Source organism: Tasmannia lanceolata, unplaced genomic scaffold (genome assembly GCF_043159265.1).
Source record: "Tasmannia lanceolata isolate RefF3 unplaced genomic scaffold, GAP_Taslan_0.1 ptg000012l, whole genome shotgun sequence".
Lineage (NCBI taxonomy): Eukaryota > Viridiplantae > Streptophyta > Magnoliopsida > Canellales > Winteraceae > Tasmannia > Tasmannia lanceolata.
This window is the reverse complement of record NW_027518689.1, coordinates 56715435-56736264: the sequence shown is the minus strand read 5'-3', so window position 1 is coordinate 56736264 and position 20830 is coordinate 56715435. Positions and strand designations below refer to the sequence as shown.

Genomic DNA, 20830 nt, shown 5'->3' with positions numbered 1-20830 from the left:
CAACTCAACAAAGCCTTTGTCCCGAGCTAGTTGGGGTCGGCGATCTATGATTTTTCAGATCTAGCCTTAAATGTTTTCTGATAAGATGGCTTGTCTTCTTCTATATTTTTTATCTAGCTTGTTGAGATTAGAGGCTAAGGCCATTTCTTCTTGAAATACTCATTTTTTCCCTTTATTTTTACTTCGTTTTATTATGTTCTAAAGAATATCTATTCCTCCTCCTGTCTTTGTTTTTTTATTGATCTATGATTATTCAGATGTAGCTTTCTAGGCATTTTTATCTAGCTTGGTGAGGTTAGAGGCTAATGCTTCTTGAAATAGTCGTTTTTTCCTATAATTTTACTTCCTTTTTTTTTTTATTTTCTAAAGAATATAACTTATGTTTTTGTTTTTTTAATTGATCCATGTTTTGGTAGTCCAGTCTGTTTTCTTTGATTTTTTTACCCAGTTTGGTGATATGAGGGGCTAAGGCTATTGCTTATTGTTCATACAGTAATGATGGACCTGTCCATGTCATTTCTTTCAATGCTGAGTTCCGCTTATATACAAGACGACGGCCTACGAACCTCTAAACAATATCACAAATCAATCAGATTCTTTTGTTTATTAATGTCAAATATGTTAAGCTTGTATTGTTTATTTCTATATGCATTTTTCTAAGTCATTGCTAGTCTTGTTAACTATTACTATATGGATTTTTCTAAGTAATTTCTAGTCTTGTTAACAATTATGGCCAATCTTGTGAACAATTTGCTGTCAATTTTTGGGAATTATGGTGCTTTTATTAAAAATCTTATGCAGCTGTTTCTTATTCGACACGGTATTAATTATGAATGCCATTACGGGTCTGAGCAATGTATAAAAAGAAGATGTTTCTATTCTTCTCAATGTGCTCCTTTTTTAGAGTAAACTACTTTGCCTTCCTCCCTTGCTATGGGTCTGTAGATCTACGTTTTTTAGATATTTTGATCGTGTTTTCATCTATGATTTAGCCGACACTTTGAATTTATTGCTGACACACATGGTGTTTCTTGTCCACACGTGTTGACACTCCTTTAGACACTTGTAAATGTATTGCTAGAAATGTTAGACACTCAAACTTAATATAGGCGTGTCGACACATTTTTGTACCGTTTCAAGTGTGGCATTATGTTTTATTATTGAATACTGTATTTACCTCTTATTATTATTATGTTTTGAAATGGTAGGATTTTATAAATGAATGAAAAGAAAAATGCGACCAAGAAGCTCACAGGTGCAATGATCGATAAAAGAAACTGTACAAGAAGCAGACAAATTTTCATCGCCATGGCTTAGAGCATTACAAGGAGGCCAAAGTCATAAACCACAAGGCTAGCCTTCGGCACGCCTTCCTTAAGCCATTTAGTTCGCTTCCCTTTTGGCCGTCCTTTTAACGTAAGAATAAGTGATCACCAAACCCCCCAACTTATCTTAAATTTCATCAAACCAATGTGTAAATCTCCAAGGGATGGGGAGATCTCCCTTAAGCCATTTGATTACACCGAGAGTCCCCTTCAATCGATGCTATGTTGAGCGGTCAATTAACCACTTCCCTTGAAGAACTGCCTTTACTTCCGCTTCATTTGAATCCACTGACCCTATTGGCCCTGTGAAGGCCCATAGGGTGTTACCACCATCATCTCTAAGGATCCCGCTTATCCCTGTCGGCCCTGGATTACCCAAATTGGACCCATCAATGTTGAGTTCTAATCAATGAAAATGCTTTGTTCTCTCTCTCTTGATCTTCATTGCTACATATTCACAGCTGATTTTGGAGTGTGTACACCACCTCTCCTTAATAAATTTCTTTCTCTTTTTTTATCTTTTTTGTCCATAAGATTTTGATAATTATATCCCCCTAAACAAATGGGGTTGTGGGTAAAATTTATTTAATCTGCAAGTATTAGCGGTTAATCAGATGATGGACTGTGTCGAATATAGGGGAAAATTTATCAAATCTCCTATTTCAGCACATTCATGGGCCAATGTATTCAAATGTATTCTCACTCTTTATCTGAAATCTCTGGAGCATAAACTGAATGGTTATTTCAGAAGGCTAATAATCTTCCCAATTTTTGTTTCCCCAAGTTTTCATATTCAATAATGCATCATATTAACTTTTCCTTATGTGTGATTAGGGATGTGGTCAATGGGCTTGTCTATTCACACGAAAATGGAATTGTACATAGAGATTTAAAGCCCTATAATGTATTGATAAGCACCAACGAATTGGGAAGCACTGAAGGACTTTTACGTGCGAAACTATCAGACATGGGTCTAAGCAAGCGCCTTCCTAAGGGCATGACTTCTTTCAGTCATTCTGAAGGTAAGGGTAGTTGTTGAACCTAACTAATAGTATAATAATGGTGAATATATTGTAGGATTTTGGGATTTTTCTTTTAAATTCATCATATTTGTCTTTATTTGTAGGTGGTCATGGAAGTTTAGGTTGGGTAGCACCTGAAATTGTTGAGGGTGGTCGTCAAACAAATGCAGTGGATTTATTCAACTTGGGTTGCATTCTTTTCTTCTGACAAAGCACATGAACATTGTTCCCAGGCCAAAAGCAATCACAGTTATGCGTCATCCTCTACTCTGGAATTCTGAGAAGCGCATGTCCTTTCTTCAGGATGTGAGTGACAAGGTAGAATCAGAGAGGCAGCAGGGTAAGGTAGAATCATAGAGGCAGCAGCAGAGTCCTCTTTCTAGCAAAATTGAAAGGATGGTGGCAATTAAAAGGTGGGATTTACAGTTATACAAGACATTTCTTCTCATAGGAGGTAGTCTTTAAACTGCACTTGCGATCTGTTGCGAGCTATTAGAAATATGCTACATCATTATGAAGACCTACCTCCACATGTCCAGGTTTGTTTCTAAACACAATAATTATACGATTGCTATTTTTTTTCTCCTCCAATATGTGCCTATTGGGTTCCTTATTTAAATTAATTAATTAATTTGAATTTATTTCATATGGATAAAGTTATGGTGATAGTTAATACAGACCCACTCCCATGATTGAACATACATGTCCTCACTATGCTAAAAAGATTTATGCATAATTCCCAAGCCATTACCAAATAAAAAAAGTTGTAGTGATAATTGTTGCTATCGTATTGATACTTTTATCGCTTTTACCAAATTTATTTTCTCTTATTCTGTTCCATACTGAATGCTGAGTGCAGTTTATTGTTGCTATATCAGGGACTTCTTGGGTAAATTCCCAAAGGATTTGACCATTATATTAATTGTATCTCAAGACTTCAAGAAAGAGCAATGCTTTAAGAAATATTTTCAATAGTGACTATCGATCTCAGGGTGAGTTTGCAATGTGTAGTCTCATACTTATAAGGTTAACGAGTGATTAGTAGTAAGTTCAGCACCTATGTTGTGATTACATTGTTGTGGTTTGGAAGATTGGGGCCTTTAAATATACTTAGCATAAAAGTTACGAAGATCTCATTTGTTTGCAAGAACAAACAACCTAGGACAATTGTATTTATTTTGCTTGTGTTAGTCAACATAAAACCCTTGTTATATTGATTATTCTTAATGGTTGTCATTGACATTTCGGTTGGTGCACAAAATGCATGGTCAAATCCCGATCATTCTGAATTATATTAAACTTTTTGAGAATCCACACAAGTTTTCTTTGTAAAGATTCACTTCCTTGGTAGGTTATGCTTACAAAATTTTTACTGCACCCATTTTCTGGGTATCATGATTAGCCTTTCTTCATAAAGGCTGAGCAATAAACTAACTATAAACCTCCATCTTTCCCAAAAGACTTTTGTCATAAAATTTGGGTCCTTTATCTAATATATGGATCTTATTTCAGCGTGGGATTAGACCAACAGTATATCCCAATGGTGGCTTATTCAGATTGACGGTTCTGATCATCCATCACAGCAACCCGATCAAACCGGCTTTATGCATGTCATTTTTTAAACCAGTGATTTGTGGTTTAAATCTTAGACACTAACGTCGCTGATGCTGATTTGGCTGATTTACGCCCCGCACGTTTAGGATTTTGGGAATTGATATTGAGCCCAAACTGATTATTGGAAACAAAAGTAAATGTAAATTCGAGTCTAATGATCAGTTTTGGACTCACAATCGGTTCTCGAAACCAAAAATAAATAAGACATAAAGAGAATAACCCAAAAGCTCCAATTTGAGAGAAGTGATAGACTGTTATAAAACCCTCTAAGGGGCTTGTACTATCCAATGATCTCTAGGAGAATGAAAGAGCAATTTTTGGGATGAAAATAGGAAGCCTATAACTAAAGACATCTTTATAAGTTTATTTAAGAATACTAGCATAGCATCAACCCTTGCCAAAAAAACCCGACATGATATACAGAAAGTATAACTAGTATAACTAATAACATGATTTTCATTTCATTTTACCCAGATATGGAAGTAAAGACCATCTGCATCAATTGCCGACTGTGCCGATTGATGCTGAAATAATTAACTGATAATCCTAACTTTGTTTATGTAAAGTGGATGCTACATTGTGATTCTACAATTATAGGGTATGGAGTTACGCCCGATTTCTGCACAATGGGGTTCCCTGTTTCAGCATTTATACGATTCTCAAGTTCCAGTTAATTGAAGGCACAAGGATGAGGGAAAAACTGCCCAAAGCAATAATAGTTATTTTTGTTAGTATATGATGCCCAAAATACACAAAATGAGAAAATAAACTTATGTTATATATCACTATACAATTTATATACATTCATACTGTATCTATCCAAGAAAATTGTTCATTGAGGTTAATTTCATATACCTCTGGAATTCTGATCTTTTGAGGGTGAAACTACACAATTTTGGATGACCCTTATTACCCAAATTGATCAAAGTGCCTCCTGCGAATTTTCATCTGCAGTGTGCCAAAAAAGAAAAAAGGGAAGGTACAGATGATGTTGTGAAGTTTGAACGGTCATGGCTCACATTTTCTCCTTGGCAGCCTGAACATACTGCTCTGCGAACTTTTTCACCTTGTCGCCTTCCTCGATGAGGAAATTCGCACTTTTTGGCTCTGAAATGGTATTTAATAACTTCTCGGTTGTTTTCCCAACAGCCCAACGACACTGTTCAACTGTGATCACCCTGCTTTTGCACGGTGGCCTGATGTGCTCTTTGATGTAGGTTTCCGCCTGCAAGAGTTAATTTGGATTAACATTCTCTAATAAAAAAAAGAGACAAGCCAAAAAGAATTTGATAGGAGAGAATGGAAATTATGGTTGAAACTATTCATATCAAGATTATGAGAGGAAAAAAAAATTCACAAATCTCATGGTGCTTCTTGTTTATTTAGAATATTTCTAGGCACAATGCAGATAGAAACCAATGAGGTCATACAGATCTAAATTGGTATTTCCAAGAAGCCATACAAATATCTCAACTGGGTCCTTGTTTTTATGGCACTACATCAAATTATCTAAACTGTAAGCCCAATGGTTCCCACCTTGGCATTCCCATCTTATTTTTATGATTCCAATACATAAGTGATTTCAGATCACTAATGTGTTTTAGTGTCTAAGTTGTAGATCATAATTATGTAAGACAAGATTGCTTGGATTGAGGCTAAGAAGCTCTCATTGGACCACTTATGAAGGCCAAAGACATCGGAGATTCAAGACGAATCAAGACTTGAAGAATCAATTGAAGATCGAAGTCATATTAGAATGTATAAGATCCAATCATAGTATTAGATTTTAAGAGGCATAAATTAAGTAAATAAACACACACCCTAAATGTTGAAGTGATTGTCTTTGTGGTGTTCCAACACTTTGGAACCCTCAATGGAAGGATCTTCATCTCTTTCACCATGAAAGTGTTTTTTTTGGAGGACATTGACTATCCATCTCGACCTCCAAGATCAAACTTCCTGTGACTCTGTCTTTAGAGGCGGGGATATCCATTCGAGCCTGGAGGATCCCCAATCTGTCAGGATCATCTGTTGCTTCCTCATTTTTACAATTAAAATGTACTATGAAACCATCTGTCAAGTCCAGGGCATTACACGTTTTTTCATAGACGGTGGAAAGTACCACCTTCATTGTTGAGTCCCCATCGTCCGGTTGTAACTTGAATGCTTTCAAAGCACTTGACACCCCGGAAGGACCAATATAGTCCTCATCTTCCAAATCATAATCAAAATCTCCACATATGTCGAGCTACGGATGAGAATCTATGTCAAATACATTCTCAAGGCCTTCCTCTTTGACCTCATCTTTCTCATCAAGGTCATTTTTCAATCAAAATGGACTGCTTGGTGGAGAATCAGAGAGAAGGCTAGCCAATTTCAGTGCGGCTTCTGCATTTTCACATGTTTCCGCAAAATCAAATGATGCTTTTCTGACCGCTTGTTCTGCACCTTCAGAAGGTTCAATCGCGGGAAAAGAGGCATCTGTTTCCAATGTTGTAGGCTTGCTGGTATTTGTAAGCTGAGATAGCACTTGAGAACAAAGATTAAGATAAAACAGCTTGCTTTTTTACTTATCGCATATCTCCTTTTAAACCTTAACTGCATCCGCAACAGCCAACTCTGTATCCTTAGTCATACAAACAACAGGGAGATTTGCTTTCCTCAAGTAGTGCCCCGTAAGGCGATAGAGTTGCGCCTGTAAGATAAAGCTTCAGTAAGTGGTCTATCACTAAAAAGAAAAGTGATGAATAATATCCACAGACATTGTTCAGTAATACAGTCTTGGCATGAATTTTGATAAATCAATTAAGTTGGGAAATTGAATATTTAAATTATTCTAAATCAACATCCACAGATGAAAGAGGGGTAATTACAGACTTCATGGACTCTAGCGACAAGGTTACGTCTTACTTAGACTTACCAGATACAAATGCTTCGGTGATGGTAACATAGGACCGGTTAGTAAGAGGATGGTTGCTTATGACTGATTAGTGAGGGGACCGATTGCATCAATGATCATAGATTTTTATTTAGAAGAGCTAAATTCTTCGGCTATCATAGTTATCCCTTCCATGCTATGTGAGGATCCATTCCGAACAAGGAATCCAAAGGCTTCAATTTCTTCTTGCTAATTGTCATGCATCTTCTTCTTCTTTTTGCAAAGGCAAAAGGTTCAATATTCGGGATCTGGTGATTGAAGATCTCAAGCTTAGGATTCATATTTCCTGCGACTTGATTCATCCATGAATCCAGAAAGCCGAAGAAGGGAAATCTTACTCTACAAATTGTCCATTTTACATCTTTAGATATGGTTGCATGATTATTGGATCGTACGGAAACTTTGGTTGTTTGACCATCGCCTTCAGCTTTTGGTTTCTCCAATACAATGTCCAAGCTTTCTTAGAGGGGATATATCCCAAGCAAATCATTGTTTCGAATGCTCAACACTAGACCTGGCAAACGGATGGGTCGGGCCGGGTCAACCCGCGGGTGATGTGGGTGCGGGTCACACGGGTCGGGTCAGGAGATGACCCGCATTTTTGCAGGTCAGAATTTAGGTGACCCGCGCGGCCCACTGGTGGGACGGGTCAACCCGCGGGTCACCCGCAAACAGGGGATTGTAATTCTCATGATTTGACCGCATCACTTTTTTCCCATAATTGTCTTAACTTTATTCATTTTATTGGTATTTTTTCCGTAATTTTAAAACTTTATAACCTTTTTAGGTATTTTTCATTTGAAACTCTATAAATTTAGCTATTTTACTTTTTTTTCTTATTTTTGTTTTGCTAGCGACCTTTGACATCTTTGCCATCTGTGCGCATCTTTGCAACAATGATGGCCACATGCGGAGAAGTGGCATAGGAGAAGTTTGCTAGCAAATTCCTATAAAAAAAACAAAGAAGGAAATGTTATCAACACTACTGTTTTCTTATGAGCGCACTCTCACTTCATTAAAAGTATGGTATGGCCCACACCATAGGATGATCCAAACCGTCCATTAGATGGGCCATAGCCTAAATAGGTTATGCTCCAAAAATCATTTCCATAGGATGATCCTAACCCTCCAATCTGAATGTTAGAGAGTTGATCCTAACCCTCTATAGATCGGAGGGTTAGAATCAACCAATGGAAATAATTTTGGGGCATAACCTATTTAGGCTATGGCCAATCTAATTGACGGTTTGGATAATCCTATGGTGCGGGCCATACCGTACATTTTATAAAGTGAGGAGTGCCCTCATCAAAAATACTAGTGCTAGTAACATTCTCCAAAAAATACGGTAAAAATGCGGGTGCCCGCGGGTTGACCCGACCCGTGTTTTTGCGGGTTGGGTCACCTGCGGGTTAGTTTTGACGGGTCACTAAAACTCAGACCCGTGCCCGCAAATTTGCGGGTGGGTCAGGTCGACCCGCGGGCATGGGTCGCTTTTGCAGGTCTACTCAACACAAATGGTTCCTGGACTGCCCTCTCACTCCCCTTGCAGAAAACATGGCTCCTCATAGGACTACCCTCTTACTCTCCTTGTAGAAAAAATGGCTCCTCATATGCAGCATGTAAGACAAAAGGCTTGATGTACGGCATCTCTTTTTTTGTGAGCAGTATAAATAGTTGGTACCCTAGATTTATCGAGTGCCGATAAGTTCAAATGGTATTTATGACGATGACATTTGAAATGCCACCATGTTTACGATTGACCATATTCTCTCTTATGGACCCAAGGAAGGAATGTACTTTGTGGGATCAAATGTTGCTTCTTCTGCGATGATGACATTGACTCTAGCAGGTCATGGTAGTGCATGAGTTGCTACATTGGACTATCTTCCCTTCCTTCAACAAGTTTTACACATAGTTTCAAAACCCCCCGCATCATCATGGTCCATGGACTCCCCCAAGTCAACTCCCTTTTTACCTTGGTTGTGTTCTTGTCCGAGCCCGCATTTTGCACTATAGGGTAGAACAAAACTCCTTTGACTCTCTTGAATTATGCCCACCTCAACCAAGTACTCGCCCGACATTGTGCGGAGTCAACTAGGATTTGCTTTGGTCGCGTGTTTTACCTCATCCACATTTAGAAATGCTGGTTTTGCAGGACATGCTTGAGGGTCATGCACTTGTCCATCAAATGTGTCGGACTTGGTTCTATGCACATGATCTATTGGGATTGCATCCTCTAGGGAGGGGATCGGTCGGTGCTTTGCAGTTGCCTTAAAATGGAGCTCAAAGACACTTTCAATTGGGTGAACACGGTCTTTATGTTGTTGTGGTTGCTGTTGATGCAATTGTGGTTGAATAGACAAGGCTTCCAACCACTACAACTGAATGGTAGTCACCATCTTATACATTGTTCACTCCACTCTTTCGTGGTTGTACTACTTTCCTCTGAAAATTGGAATTCTTGGCCAATGCCCCAATTTGCCCGAGTCTATATTCTTCATGGCTTCCCGCTTGGGAAGGAATTATGGAAATGGGCTAAAAAGTATTGGAAATTCTTGCTAAATTTCTAAGTACCATTTGAACTTTCTCAGTCTCCTTATGTGGCCTTCCTCTTCCAGCGGGTGATAACGGGCGCGGGTGAATACAGAAGCTTTTGTTTGGTCATTTTATTGGTCTCTGATTGTCAATTTGGCATTTTTGTTTGGTCATTTATAGGCTTCCACGTGTGACGGAGAATTGATTTATCAGGCAATCGTTTCTGGATCTCTAATAGTCAATTTGGCAAATAGAGGCCATACGAGACTAAGAGGCCGTTTGGATACATGGATTTTAGAATCTTGGATTTCCTCAAAATCGTAGATGAAATATGAGAGAAGAAGGAGATCAACCGTCGTATTCTAATTTCTTGCCCTTCTTTCCGTCACTAAGAGAGTAGGTGTTAAGTACCTTACCGATACGCCAAAAGCTCCAAAGCTGATGAAACGTGTTAGGGAAGGCCCTTTAAACCTATACCATACGAGGCCGGGTCCCACCCAGTCCCATACGTAGGCGCGGGGTGTAACAGTAGGATATCATCCCACCGTTCCAGCTTTTAGAAATCTCAGGATGGGGGGGAGATTTCTAAAACTTGGATTTCTGAGTTAAAATCCAAGATTCTATAATGAAGCGTAGCAGAGGGTCTCCTCTCGTTTCCCATCCATGATTTTGAGGAAATCCAAGATTCTAAAATCCGCGTATCCAAACTCATCCTAATCCCATATTGCCCCAATAACCCCCACATATATCCTAAACGTGCATATATTGAACTTTTTCCCTCGCATTTTGGGAAGAGAGTTCGGCTAGATCTTTCAAATGCTCATCTGCTACACCTTTCATCTTCTTAATGGACTGTAGAAATCAGGGAGGGGACTACCAACTGACCTAGTTCATTGCTGAATGAGGCAAGATGATTATTCTGGGTCTATTTGGCTGCCATAAAAATTGTGTTTCCCTGGAAAGCAAAGTAAAAATGATTTCCTTTCCCTTTTTCTTTTCCCAGGGACGTTCAGTTGCCATGCACGGTTTATTCTATTTTTCTTGCATGGAAGGAGGAATTTCCAAATTATAGCCTTTTGGGTTTCCCCCCAAATCAAAAGGAAAGAAAAGTATAACATCATTTTCACTTCTACATTGTTTGTACTCAGACCTGCATCCAAACTCCGGAAGTCATATATTCCCTCCTTTATATTTACTTGTGACAGCCCCTCTTGTGCATTTATGAGTTAGACTACCGTTTTGCACTAGAGGTGACTGTCCGAAGTAAAAGAACAGTCAAATATGTCATTTCCTTATTTTCAGTAAAATTTGTGAATGTAGGAATACACACTCTTGTAAAGGATTTTCCTAACAGCCCTTCCTATTATGCCGCGCTGAAGCTTATGGGCACATTTGGCTGCGAGGAATTTGTTTTCATGATAAATCGGCATCTTCAAGTGTGAAGTCCCTGAAAATCAGGAAAACAAATCCCGGACACGACTGTCTCCGTGATGAGAAGTTGCTACAGAATCGGAAAATGTTGATCTGGTTTTGAGCAGAGTTTTTTTGTTTCCGATTTTTCTCAACTTCTCGTCATGGAAACAGTCGTTTCCAGGATCTTGTTTCCTTATTTTCAGGGTCTTCACAATTGAAGAAGCCCGATTTATTATGAAAACAAATTCCTGGCACCCAAACGTGCCCTATAGGAATTACTTTTTTTCATGACAGAACTACCCTTGTTTTTTTTTTTTTAAAAAAAAACCCTTTCTTCAAGGATATTCGAAGTCATTTTTTGTAAAAATCACTTTTGAGAGTTTTTTGAGAAGGAAATGATATCAGCACATGCTTTGATATTTTCACTAGCGCACCTTGTTAGTTGTAAAAAAGTTATTACAGTTCCCAAAAAGCTCTCACAAGCCAATTAGAAAAAGGGCAAGATGGGTTTGTGCAATTATTATAACATGGTTGTGCTGATATCATTTCCCCTTAGGAATTTTTGTTAAGCTTTGATGGCTTGTTAAATTATAAATGACAACGTGAATTAGTGCAATTATCAAATTTGTAGTGCGAACATCAATAGCCTTCACTTCATTGCCTCATTTTTATAAAAAGCTTCATTCTATCCATGTAAAATTACTACTTAAAAATCATATTAGCAAAAAAGAGGAATGATAGAAAAAAACAGCAGTGGTGGTGCTCACTTTTCTCACTTTTCTCATGGCTTCGACTTTAAAAGTGGTGGTGCTCACTTTTCTCAGCCCCTCGTGTTCCACATTGGTGTGATAGAGTCCGTTGAACTGACACCGGCCCATTTTCATTGACCCCATCTTATCAGATGATCCTAGCATTCGATCCGTTAACATTGTTAGTCTTCCACCAAGAAAAGCTAAACCATTGATTTTTCTAGGCCTGCCTTGGGCCGGCCGATGAGGGGTTGACTCATAATGCCTTACAAGATCAACGGTCTCAAATTCACGTCCCCTTGTGGACCCAAAAATCGATTATTAGAATTTCACTCAGATTGAGTCTAAAAATCATCAATTCACACTCGCCCAATTAACGGTTGAGATGAAAATCGTTATATGCCAAATTACCTGTAGATCGCTCAGTCAACAGTCAACGGACGAGATAAAAACAATATCCACCAAAATCCCATCTCATATGAACACCGCACCATTCACGATTCTTTTGGATGGTGGAATCATTTGGCATCAAGCTCGTTAAAAAATGGGATTTGCTAGGCAATATAGCCTCAGGTGAATAAAATGAATAAGACAAAATCTGCTAGCAAATGGCCCACTCATGCTGGAGTGATCCAGACCATTCATCTGATCGGTCCCATGCTCTACAATATCACCGCCCCGAAATGATAAATTTGTACGCTCTGTAGGATGATTCGCACCCAATTGTAACGTGAAATATGGCGGACTTCAAAGCTTTTCAACATTAAATTACGTTTAATGGGGTGCGAATTATTTTAAAAGAGGTGCGAATTTTTCATTAGCCTTATAAAATTGACCAAGACACGTGATTCTCGTGTCCACTCTCCTATAAAATTACAAAAACCAGCCATGTTTTAATTTTTTTTTACAAAAGAGAGGGGTGGCCAGGAACAAATGAGGGCTTAATTTTAAAGACTAAAAACCTAAAGCCCTAAACCTAAATCGACTATTCTCCCATTACTCTTATCTTGCGCAGCTTCCGCTCCACACAGAAATCGAAATCGCCACCGCCATCTCCCTCCTTCGAGAAAAAAACCTTGTTTCTTCGTTCTTCCTTGCACTAAGTCACTAACCCTCTGCAAAAAACCTCCATCTCTGATCTCCCACCCTCTTTCGAGAAAGTCGAAACCCTAAGCCTCAACCTCTCCGAAAACCCTAGATCCTAATACCCTTTTGGCAAATCTTCTCGTCTCTATCAAGCTATTCATCAAAGATTGGAAGGTATTCTCTTTGAATCTCTTTTCTCAATTCTCTTTTCTCTCCCTCTCCTAATTTCTATTTAATCTGTATATTCTCTGGGCAAATATCATTTTGATGGATATCCCCCCCTGTAGCATAAATCATTTATTTTTAATGCTTTGGGAGTTCTTTTTTTCAACCTAGGGTTTTATGGTCGATTCTGGAGTTGGTTTCAACCTAGGGTTTCATTCTTCTCTCTCTGCAGCCCTTCTCTCTTCTTAGTTTTATTTGTGGAATGCTCAACAAGGCATGAAAATCTGCATTTTTATTTGTTAAATTTGGAGTTTTGTAAGAACTCTGCATTTTTATTTTTTAAATCTGCAGATAAGAAAGTTTTTCTTAACCATATTACTTACTATCATTTTCAATAGATAGCTTGCAAACTCTAGGATTAACAACAAAAGTTGAGGACCAACAAAAAAGTAATACACAGGAAATAAAACCAAAGTGCATTAGAAAAGATGGGAGTTATGAAAGGTAGCATTTGAAGCACAACAGTGATAAGGAGCTTCACAAAGTAAGATGGGTAAAATCATTCACAGCAAAAAAATGGGATTGGCTCCGCCTGATAAACTCTTCAACTGAAATGCAAAGATTCAACTAGAGCCGAACAAGACCTAATAAAGTCCCACGAAGTACAAGCCTACAATCAAAGGAGATATTAAAGGAAAAACAACATAAAAATATATTACGGATAATGAGGATCATAATGCACCATTTCCCTTACAACTAGTTCAGGTTCAAATAAGATAGTGAGAAAAATGCCAAGAAAGCCAAAAAAATGAGGATATAACCAGACTCAACATATTAAAAACTGTTACTAAAATTTATGAAAAGCATAAATCGGACATACAAAAATTGCTAGCATAAGCTACTTTATCTGTTTTTTCTAGTTAAAAAAAAATCTATTGATGCTGAATATACAAAATCAAACCACTAAATAAATTGAACACCAATTCAAACAAAGATTGCCAGAATTACAAATAAATTGATGTAGCAATACTTCATGAACAAGGATTGCGTCCAGTTTCAATCATCCTAGTTGCAAAGGCTGATCATGTTCCTATTTTGAAAGACAAAAAAAAAAAAAAACAATGATATTTTATCGCTACAGATCGATCAAACATCCTAATCAAATACAAATATAGAAGGGGGAAAATCTCCATTGATCCATTACTAGCTTCTTTACACAAGTAAATAAGATCAAACTTAGGATGCACAAAAGCGTAACTTTCTAATAGATCCCTACTGAGAAACCCTAATAAGCCCTAAAACGACATTAGAGAGAGAGAGAGAGAGAGAGAGAGAGAGAGAGAGAGATTACGGGCAGTAAGATTTGGACAAAATGACAATATCATGTTGAGAAATAGTTTTCTTGACGAGAAATGCGGAAGCATGTTGGAATGTTACCGTGCTAAGTGGGAGTCTGCCTAGGTATGGGACGAGGAGGGACCCCATCCAAATCTCTTATCGGTTGGATTGGATTCGGATCATAATTCATACATCTTGATCACGATCCATTTCAAACTAGACAGTCTATCGGAGTGTCCTAGTAAGTCCTACGTACATTTACACAGTTAAACCCCTGAGTGGGGGTTAGTCGCTTCTGATTTCAAGTCCCTAATGGACTTTGACAAATTGTCCATGACTCTCTAGGGACTTGGACTCTAATGTGCGGACACTTGGGATTTTGAGTACTCCAGGGGGGAACTTTTTAGAGTCACGTAGATATTACAATCACACGTTAGTCATCAACAAATACATGAATTTGAAGTCCTAGAGTTCTAATAATCAATTTTTTCTGTGATGCCATGGATTTATGGGCCCTATTAAAATATCTAAGTAATATTGTGCATTAGAAATACAGGCAATTATTTCAATTCTACAAGTTATATTTGTATCAAGGCATTAAAGGATAGGATTTCTATCTTCTTTGAGTGGTTAGGATCCAAGGATCTTCACACCAGGTTAATGCCCAGGTTGTCAAAATCTCAGATGAAACAGGGCCTTAGGAATTCGGTTTCAAATCACAATCCGCTGTCAAAACTTTTTAGAGTCACGCAGATATTAAAATCACACGTTAGTCATCAACAAATACATGAATTTGAAGTCCTAGAGTTCTAATAATCAATTTTTTCTATGATGCCATTGATTTATGGGCCCTATTAAAATATCTAAGTAATATTGTGCATTAGAAATACAGGCAATTGTTTCTATTCTACAAGTTATATTTGTATCAAGGCATTAAAGGATAGGATTTCTATCTTCTTTGAGTGGTTAGGATCCAAGTACCTTCACACCAGGTTAATGCCCAGGTTGTCAAAATCTAAGATGAAACAGGGCCTTAGGAATTCGGTTTTGAATCACAATCCGCTGTCAAAATCTAAAAGAACAAGGCCTTAGCAATCCAAAGCTCTAAGCATGAGCTATATGAGAAATGTTTTGAAGGGCCTTTCATACAAGTTTAATAGAACTCTCCATAAATTAAACCCAGTTTCAAAACGAACAGAGCCTTGATAAATTAATAGCTATAGCTACTGGTGTGAAAACGAACAGAGCCTTTCATATCAGTAGCTTTGGATTGATAAAGCCATGCATTTTTTAAACCCTGAAAATTTAAACTTTAAACCATTTGACTAAATCCAATACCACCATCAGCTTGTCATCTTTGTAATTTAAACCCTAAACCACTTAAAAAACATAAAGCATAAAGTATAAACACAACACAGAGCACAATAAACCCATTCCAGTTTTGAGAGAGAGAGAGAGAGAGAGAGAGAGAGAGTGAGTGAGGCGTCTTCGTTGTGGGAGGTTTCTGAAAGGGAGTAAAAATAGGAGAATGGGTACAGAAAATACCTTTTCTTGTGGGTTTGGTGGGGAGATTTTTTGTGCGGTGTGGAGGGAAACAAACCGGAACCTTCTTGTGATGGTAAGGAGGGAAACAAACGAGAAACCCCCTGTAATGGTGGGGAGGGAAACGAACTAGACCAGAGGGATACGAGATTAGGTTCCATGCTCTTTCTTACGGGTTGGGATGGGATGAAAAAGTCGAGATAGGGTTGATTTAAAAGTTCACTGTTTACGGTGAACTTTTAAGGTTGAGTGTTTTATGTTAAATGCCGTGACTTTAAGTTATGGCCGCTACGAAGTACACCATTTACGGAAACTTGCCACTTACGATGATTTTTAAAACGCGCACAAAAAGTACTCTGTGACTAATGCGTGACTTGTCAAATCTGCCAAAAAACCACGAATATCCCCCCCCCCCCCCCCCCCCCCCCCCCTCCTCTGTAAAAGGGCGAGTGCAAGACATGTATTTGAGCGGGTGAGCTCCATTGGCGGCAACAACACAGTGGTCTTTTTATGAGATATTTTATTTTTGTCTTTTCACGTACAAGGACATTTTGGTCCTTGTAAAAATGAGTCCAAAAAAATCTGTCTTGGGTATTTTGGTCACAAATTGATGGTATGAGCTGATTTGCAAAGTTTACTGGATGACTTTATCTGCAAATTGTCAAATTTGAAGACTCTTTTTTGCAAATAAAGTGACATAGAAGACTTCATTTGCAAAAACCCCTAAAAAAATAATCAAAGAAAGTTTTTTTTTCATTGAGGGGCATTTTTATAATTTCACATAAAACAGGCTACAAACCCTAACTCGTCCTCGTTTTTCCTCTTATAAATCTCTCCCTTCCGAGTAATACAACTATGCGTTACAAACCCTAACTCCACTCCGTATAGGTAATCAGATATGCGTTTTGGAAGCATTTATTTTGTGTTTTCGTTTGATTTCTTTTCTTATTTGCCTTCTTAGGGTATGGTTCTTGAAAGATTTACTGTGTTCTAAAGCATACCTATTCATCACTTTTGTTTTTGATTTTTCATCAATCTATGTTTTTTCAACTCAACTCAACAAAGCCTTTGTCCCAAACTAGTTGGGGTCGGCGATCTATGATTTTTCAGATCTAGCCTTAAATGTTTTCTGATAAGATGGCTTGTTTTCTTCTATATTTTTTATCTAGCTTGTTGAGATTAGAGGCTAAGGCCATTTCTTCTTGAAATACCCATTTTTTCCCTTTATTTTTACTTCGTTTTATTATGTTCTAAAGAATATCTATTTCTCCTCCTGTCTTTATTTTTTAATTGATCTATGATTGTTCAGATGTAGCTTTCTAGGCATTTTTTATCTAGCTTGGTGAGGTTAGAGGCTAGTGCTTCTTGAAATAGTCGTTTTTTCTTTTAATTTTACTTCCTTTTTTTTATTTTCTAAAGAATATAACTTATGTTTTAGTTTTTTTAATTGATCCATGTTTTGGTAGTCCAGTTTGTTTTCTTTGATTTTTTACCCAATTTGTAGATATTAGGGGCTAAGGCTATTGCTTATTGTTCATACAGTAATGATGGACCTATCCATGTCATTTCTTTCAATGCCGAGTTCCGCTTATATACCAGACGACGGCCTACGATTTATCTTTTGTTGTTGCCATTGCCTGAATTGCCGACCACCTCCTCTTAGAGACAAGGGTGGAGTAGATTGGTAAGCTTTTGCTATCATCCTTTTTCTTCATAATGGTCGAAACTCCTTTTTCTTTATCTTTTGATTATATACTTATATATAGCTGTTTTAATACCCATTTGTGTTTTGCAGTTATACACACACACATGGAACCGGTGATATAGGAAAAAAAATAAGCAGGTATATATGTACTTCACTTTATCTTTTATGTTTGGATGGAGTATATGAATTTCTTCATTATAATCTAGAACCTCTAAACAATATCACAAATCAATCAGATTCTTTTGTTTATTACTGTCAAATATGTTAAGCTTGTATTGTTTATTACTATATGCATTTTTCTAAGTAATTTCTAGTCTTGTTAACTATTACTATATGCATTTTTCTAAATAATTTTTAGTCTTGTTAACAATTATGGCCAATCTTGTGAGCAGTTTGCTGTCAATTTTTGGGAATTATGGTGCTTTTATTTAAAATCTTATGTAGCTATTTCTTATTCGACACGGTATTAATTATGAATGCCATTACGGGTCTGGGCAATGTATAAAAAGAAGATATTTCTGTTCTTCTCAATGTGCCCCCTTTTTAGAGTAAACTACTTTGCCTTCCTCCCTTGCTATGGGTTTGTAGATCTACGTTTTTAAGATGTTTTGATCATGCTTTCATCTATGATTTAGCCGACACTTTGAATTTATTGCTGACACACATGTTGTTTCGTGTCCACAGTGGATTTATTCAGCCTGGGTTGCATTCTTTTCTTCTACATTTCAGGGGGTGAACACCCATTTGGTCTTCCTTCTGTGTGTGCTAACCACACACAAAGAAGCTGTAGATGTTATTTCTTCTTTGCTAAACCCCATGCCAAAACTGAGGTAAGCAAATCTTCAATGTAATCGAAGTGGTATTTTATTATTGTTGTTGTTATTGTTGTTGTTAATAAGATCACACTTCTGACAAAGCACATGAAAATTGTTCCCAGGCCAAAAGCAATCACAGTTATGCGTCATCCTCTACTTTGGAATTCTGAAAAGCGCATGTCGTTTCTTCAGGATGTGAGTGACAAGGTAGAATCAGAGAGGCAGCAGGGTAAGGTAGAATCAGAGAGACAGCTGCAGGGTCCTCTTTCTAGCAAAATAGAAAGGATTGTGGCAATTAAAAGGTGGGATAGAAACTTGGGATTTACAGTTATACAAGACATTTCTTCTCATAGAAGGTACTCTTTAAACTGCACTTGCGATCTGTTGCGAGCTATTAGAAATATGTTACATCATTATGAAGACCTACCTCCACATGTCCAGGTTTGTTTCTAAACACAATAATTATATGATTTCTATTTTATTTCTCCTCCAATATGTGCCTATTGGGTTCCTTATTTAAATTAATTAATTTATTTGAATTTATTTCATATGGATAAAGTTATGGTGATAGTTAACACAGACCCACTCCCATGATTGAACATACATGTCCTCACTATGCTAAAAAGATTTATGCATAATTATGATGCCATTACCAAATAAAAAAAGTTGTAGTGATAATTGACTATCGTATTGATACTTTTATCGCTTTTACCAAATTTATTTTCTCTTACTATGTTCCATACTGAATGCTGAGTACAGCTTATTGTTTCTATATCAGGGACTTCTTGGGCTAATTCCCAAAGGATTTGACGATTATATTACAAGCCGATATCCAGATTTGTTAATTAAAGTGTATAAAATTGTATCTCAAGACTTCAAGAAAGAGCAATGCTTTAAGAAATATTTTCAATAGTGACTTTCGATCTCTGGGTGAGTTTGCAATGTGTAGTCTCATACTTATAAGGTTCACGAGTGATTAAGTAGTAAGTTCAGCACCTATGTTGTGATTACATTGTTGAGGTTTGGAAGATTGGAGCCTTTAAATAAATTGGTTTGTTTCTTTTATTACTTAGCATAGAAGTTACGAAGATCTCATTTGTTTGCAAGAACAAACAACCTAGGACAATTTTATTTATTTTGCTTGTGTTATTCAATATAAAACCCTTGTTATATTGATTATTCTTAATGGTTGTCATTTCGGTTGGTGCACAAAATGCATGGTCAAATCCCGATCATTCATGAATTATATTAAACTTTTTGAGAATCCACACAAGTTTTCTTTGTAAAGATTCACTTCCCAGGTAGGTTATGCTAGCAAAAATTTTACTGGAACCCATCTTCCGGGTATCATGATTAGCCTTTCATCATAAAGGCTGAGCAATAAACTAACTATAAACCCCCATCTTTTCCAAAAGAGTTTTGTCATAAAATTTGGGTCCTTTATCTAATATGTGGATCTTATTTCAGCGTGGGATTCGACCAACAGTATATCCCAATGGTGGCGTATTCAGATTGACGGTTCTGATCATCCATCACAGCAACCCAATCAAACCAGCTTTATGCATTTGTCATTTTTTTAACCAGTGATTTGTGGTTCAAATCTTAGACACTGACGTCGCTGATGTTGATTTGGCTGATTTATGCCCTGCACGTTTTGGATTTTTGGAATTGATATTGAGCCCAAACTGATTATTGGAAACAAAAGTAAATGTAAATTCGAGTCTAATGATCAGTTTTGGACTCTCACAATCGGTTCTCGAAACCAAAAACAAATAAGACATAAAGAGAATAACCCAAAAGCTCCAATTTGAGAGAAGTGATAGACTGTTATAAAACCCTCTAAGGGGCTTGTACTATCCAATTATCTCTGGGAGAATGAAAGAGCAATTTTTGGGATGAAAATAGGAAGCCTATAACTAAAGACATCTTTATAAGTTTATTTAAGAATACTAACATAGCATCAACCCTTGCCAAAAATACCCGACATGATATGCAGAAAGTATAACTAGTATAACTAATAACATGATTTTCTTTTCATTTTACCCAGATATGGAAGTAAAGACCATCTGCATCAATTGCCGACTATGCCGACTATGCCGATTGATGCTGAAATAATTAACTGATAATCCTAACTTTGTTTATGTAAAGTGGATGCTACATTGTGATTCTACAATTATAGGGTATGGAGTTACGCCCGATTTCTGCACAATGGGGTTCCCTGTTTCAGCATTTATACGATTTTCAAGTTCCAGTTAATTGAAGGCACAAGGATGAGGGAAAAACTGCCCAAAGCAATAATAGTTATTTTTGTTAGTATATGATGCCCAAAATACACAAAATGAGAATATAAACTTATGTTATATATCACTATACAATTTATATACATTCATAAAGGGAAGGTACAGATGATGTTGTGAAGTTTGAACGGTCATGGCTCACATTTTCTCTTTGGCAGCCTGAACATACTGCTCTGCGAACTTTTTTACCTTTTCGCCTTCCTCGATGAGGAAATTCGCACTTTTTGGCTTTGAAATGCTATTTCATAACTTCTCGGTTGTTTTCCCAACAGCCCAACGACACTGT

The 20830-nt window shown here is 37.3% G+C and overlaps 1 protein-coding gene across 4 annotated transcripts; it reads left to right on the top strand.

Annotated features, from left to right (window-relative positions):
• Positions 1–12564: 12564 nt before the first annotated feature.
• On the top strand, positions 12565–20323 carry LOC143888466 (serine/threonine-protein kinase/endoribonuclease IRE1a-like). Of its 4 annotated transcripts, none has more exons than XM_077392924.1 (6): positions 12565–12856; positions 17270–17411; positions 17523–17570; positions 18117–18262; positions 18370–18603; positions 19026–19312. In XM_077392924.1, exons 4-6 carry the CDS (start codon positions 18249–18251, stop codon positions 19039–19041), a joined length of 264 nt encoding a protein of 87 aa, XP_077249039.1. In that variant the 5' UTR covers positions 12565–12856; positions 17270–17411; positions 17523–17570; positions 18117–18248; the 3' UTR covers positions 19042–19312. The 4 variants fall into 4 exon arrangements, 3 of the variants coding, with proteins under 3 accessions (XP_077249039.1, XP_077249037.1, XP_077249038.1); XM_077392922.1 differs by having other exon boundaries at positions 18370–18688; XM_077392923.1 differs by having other exon boundaries at positions 18370–18688; positions 19007–19312.
• Positions 20324–20830: the final 507 nt, after the last annotated feature.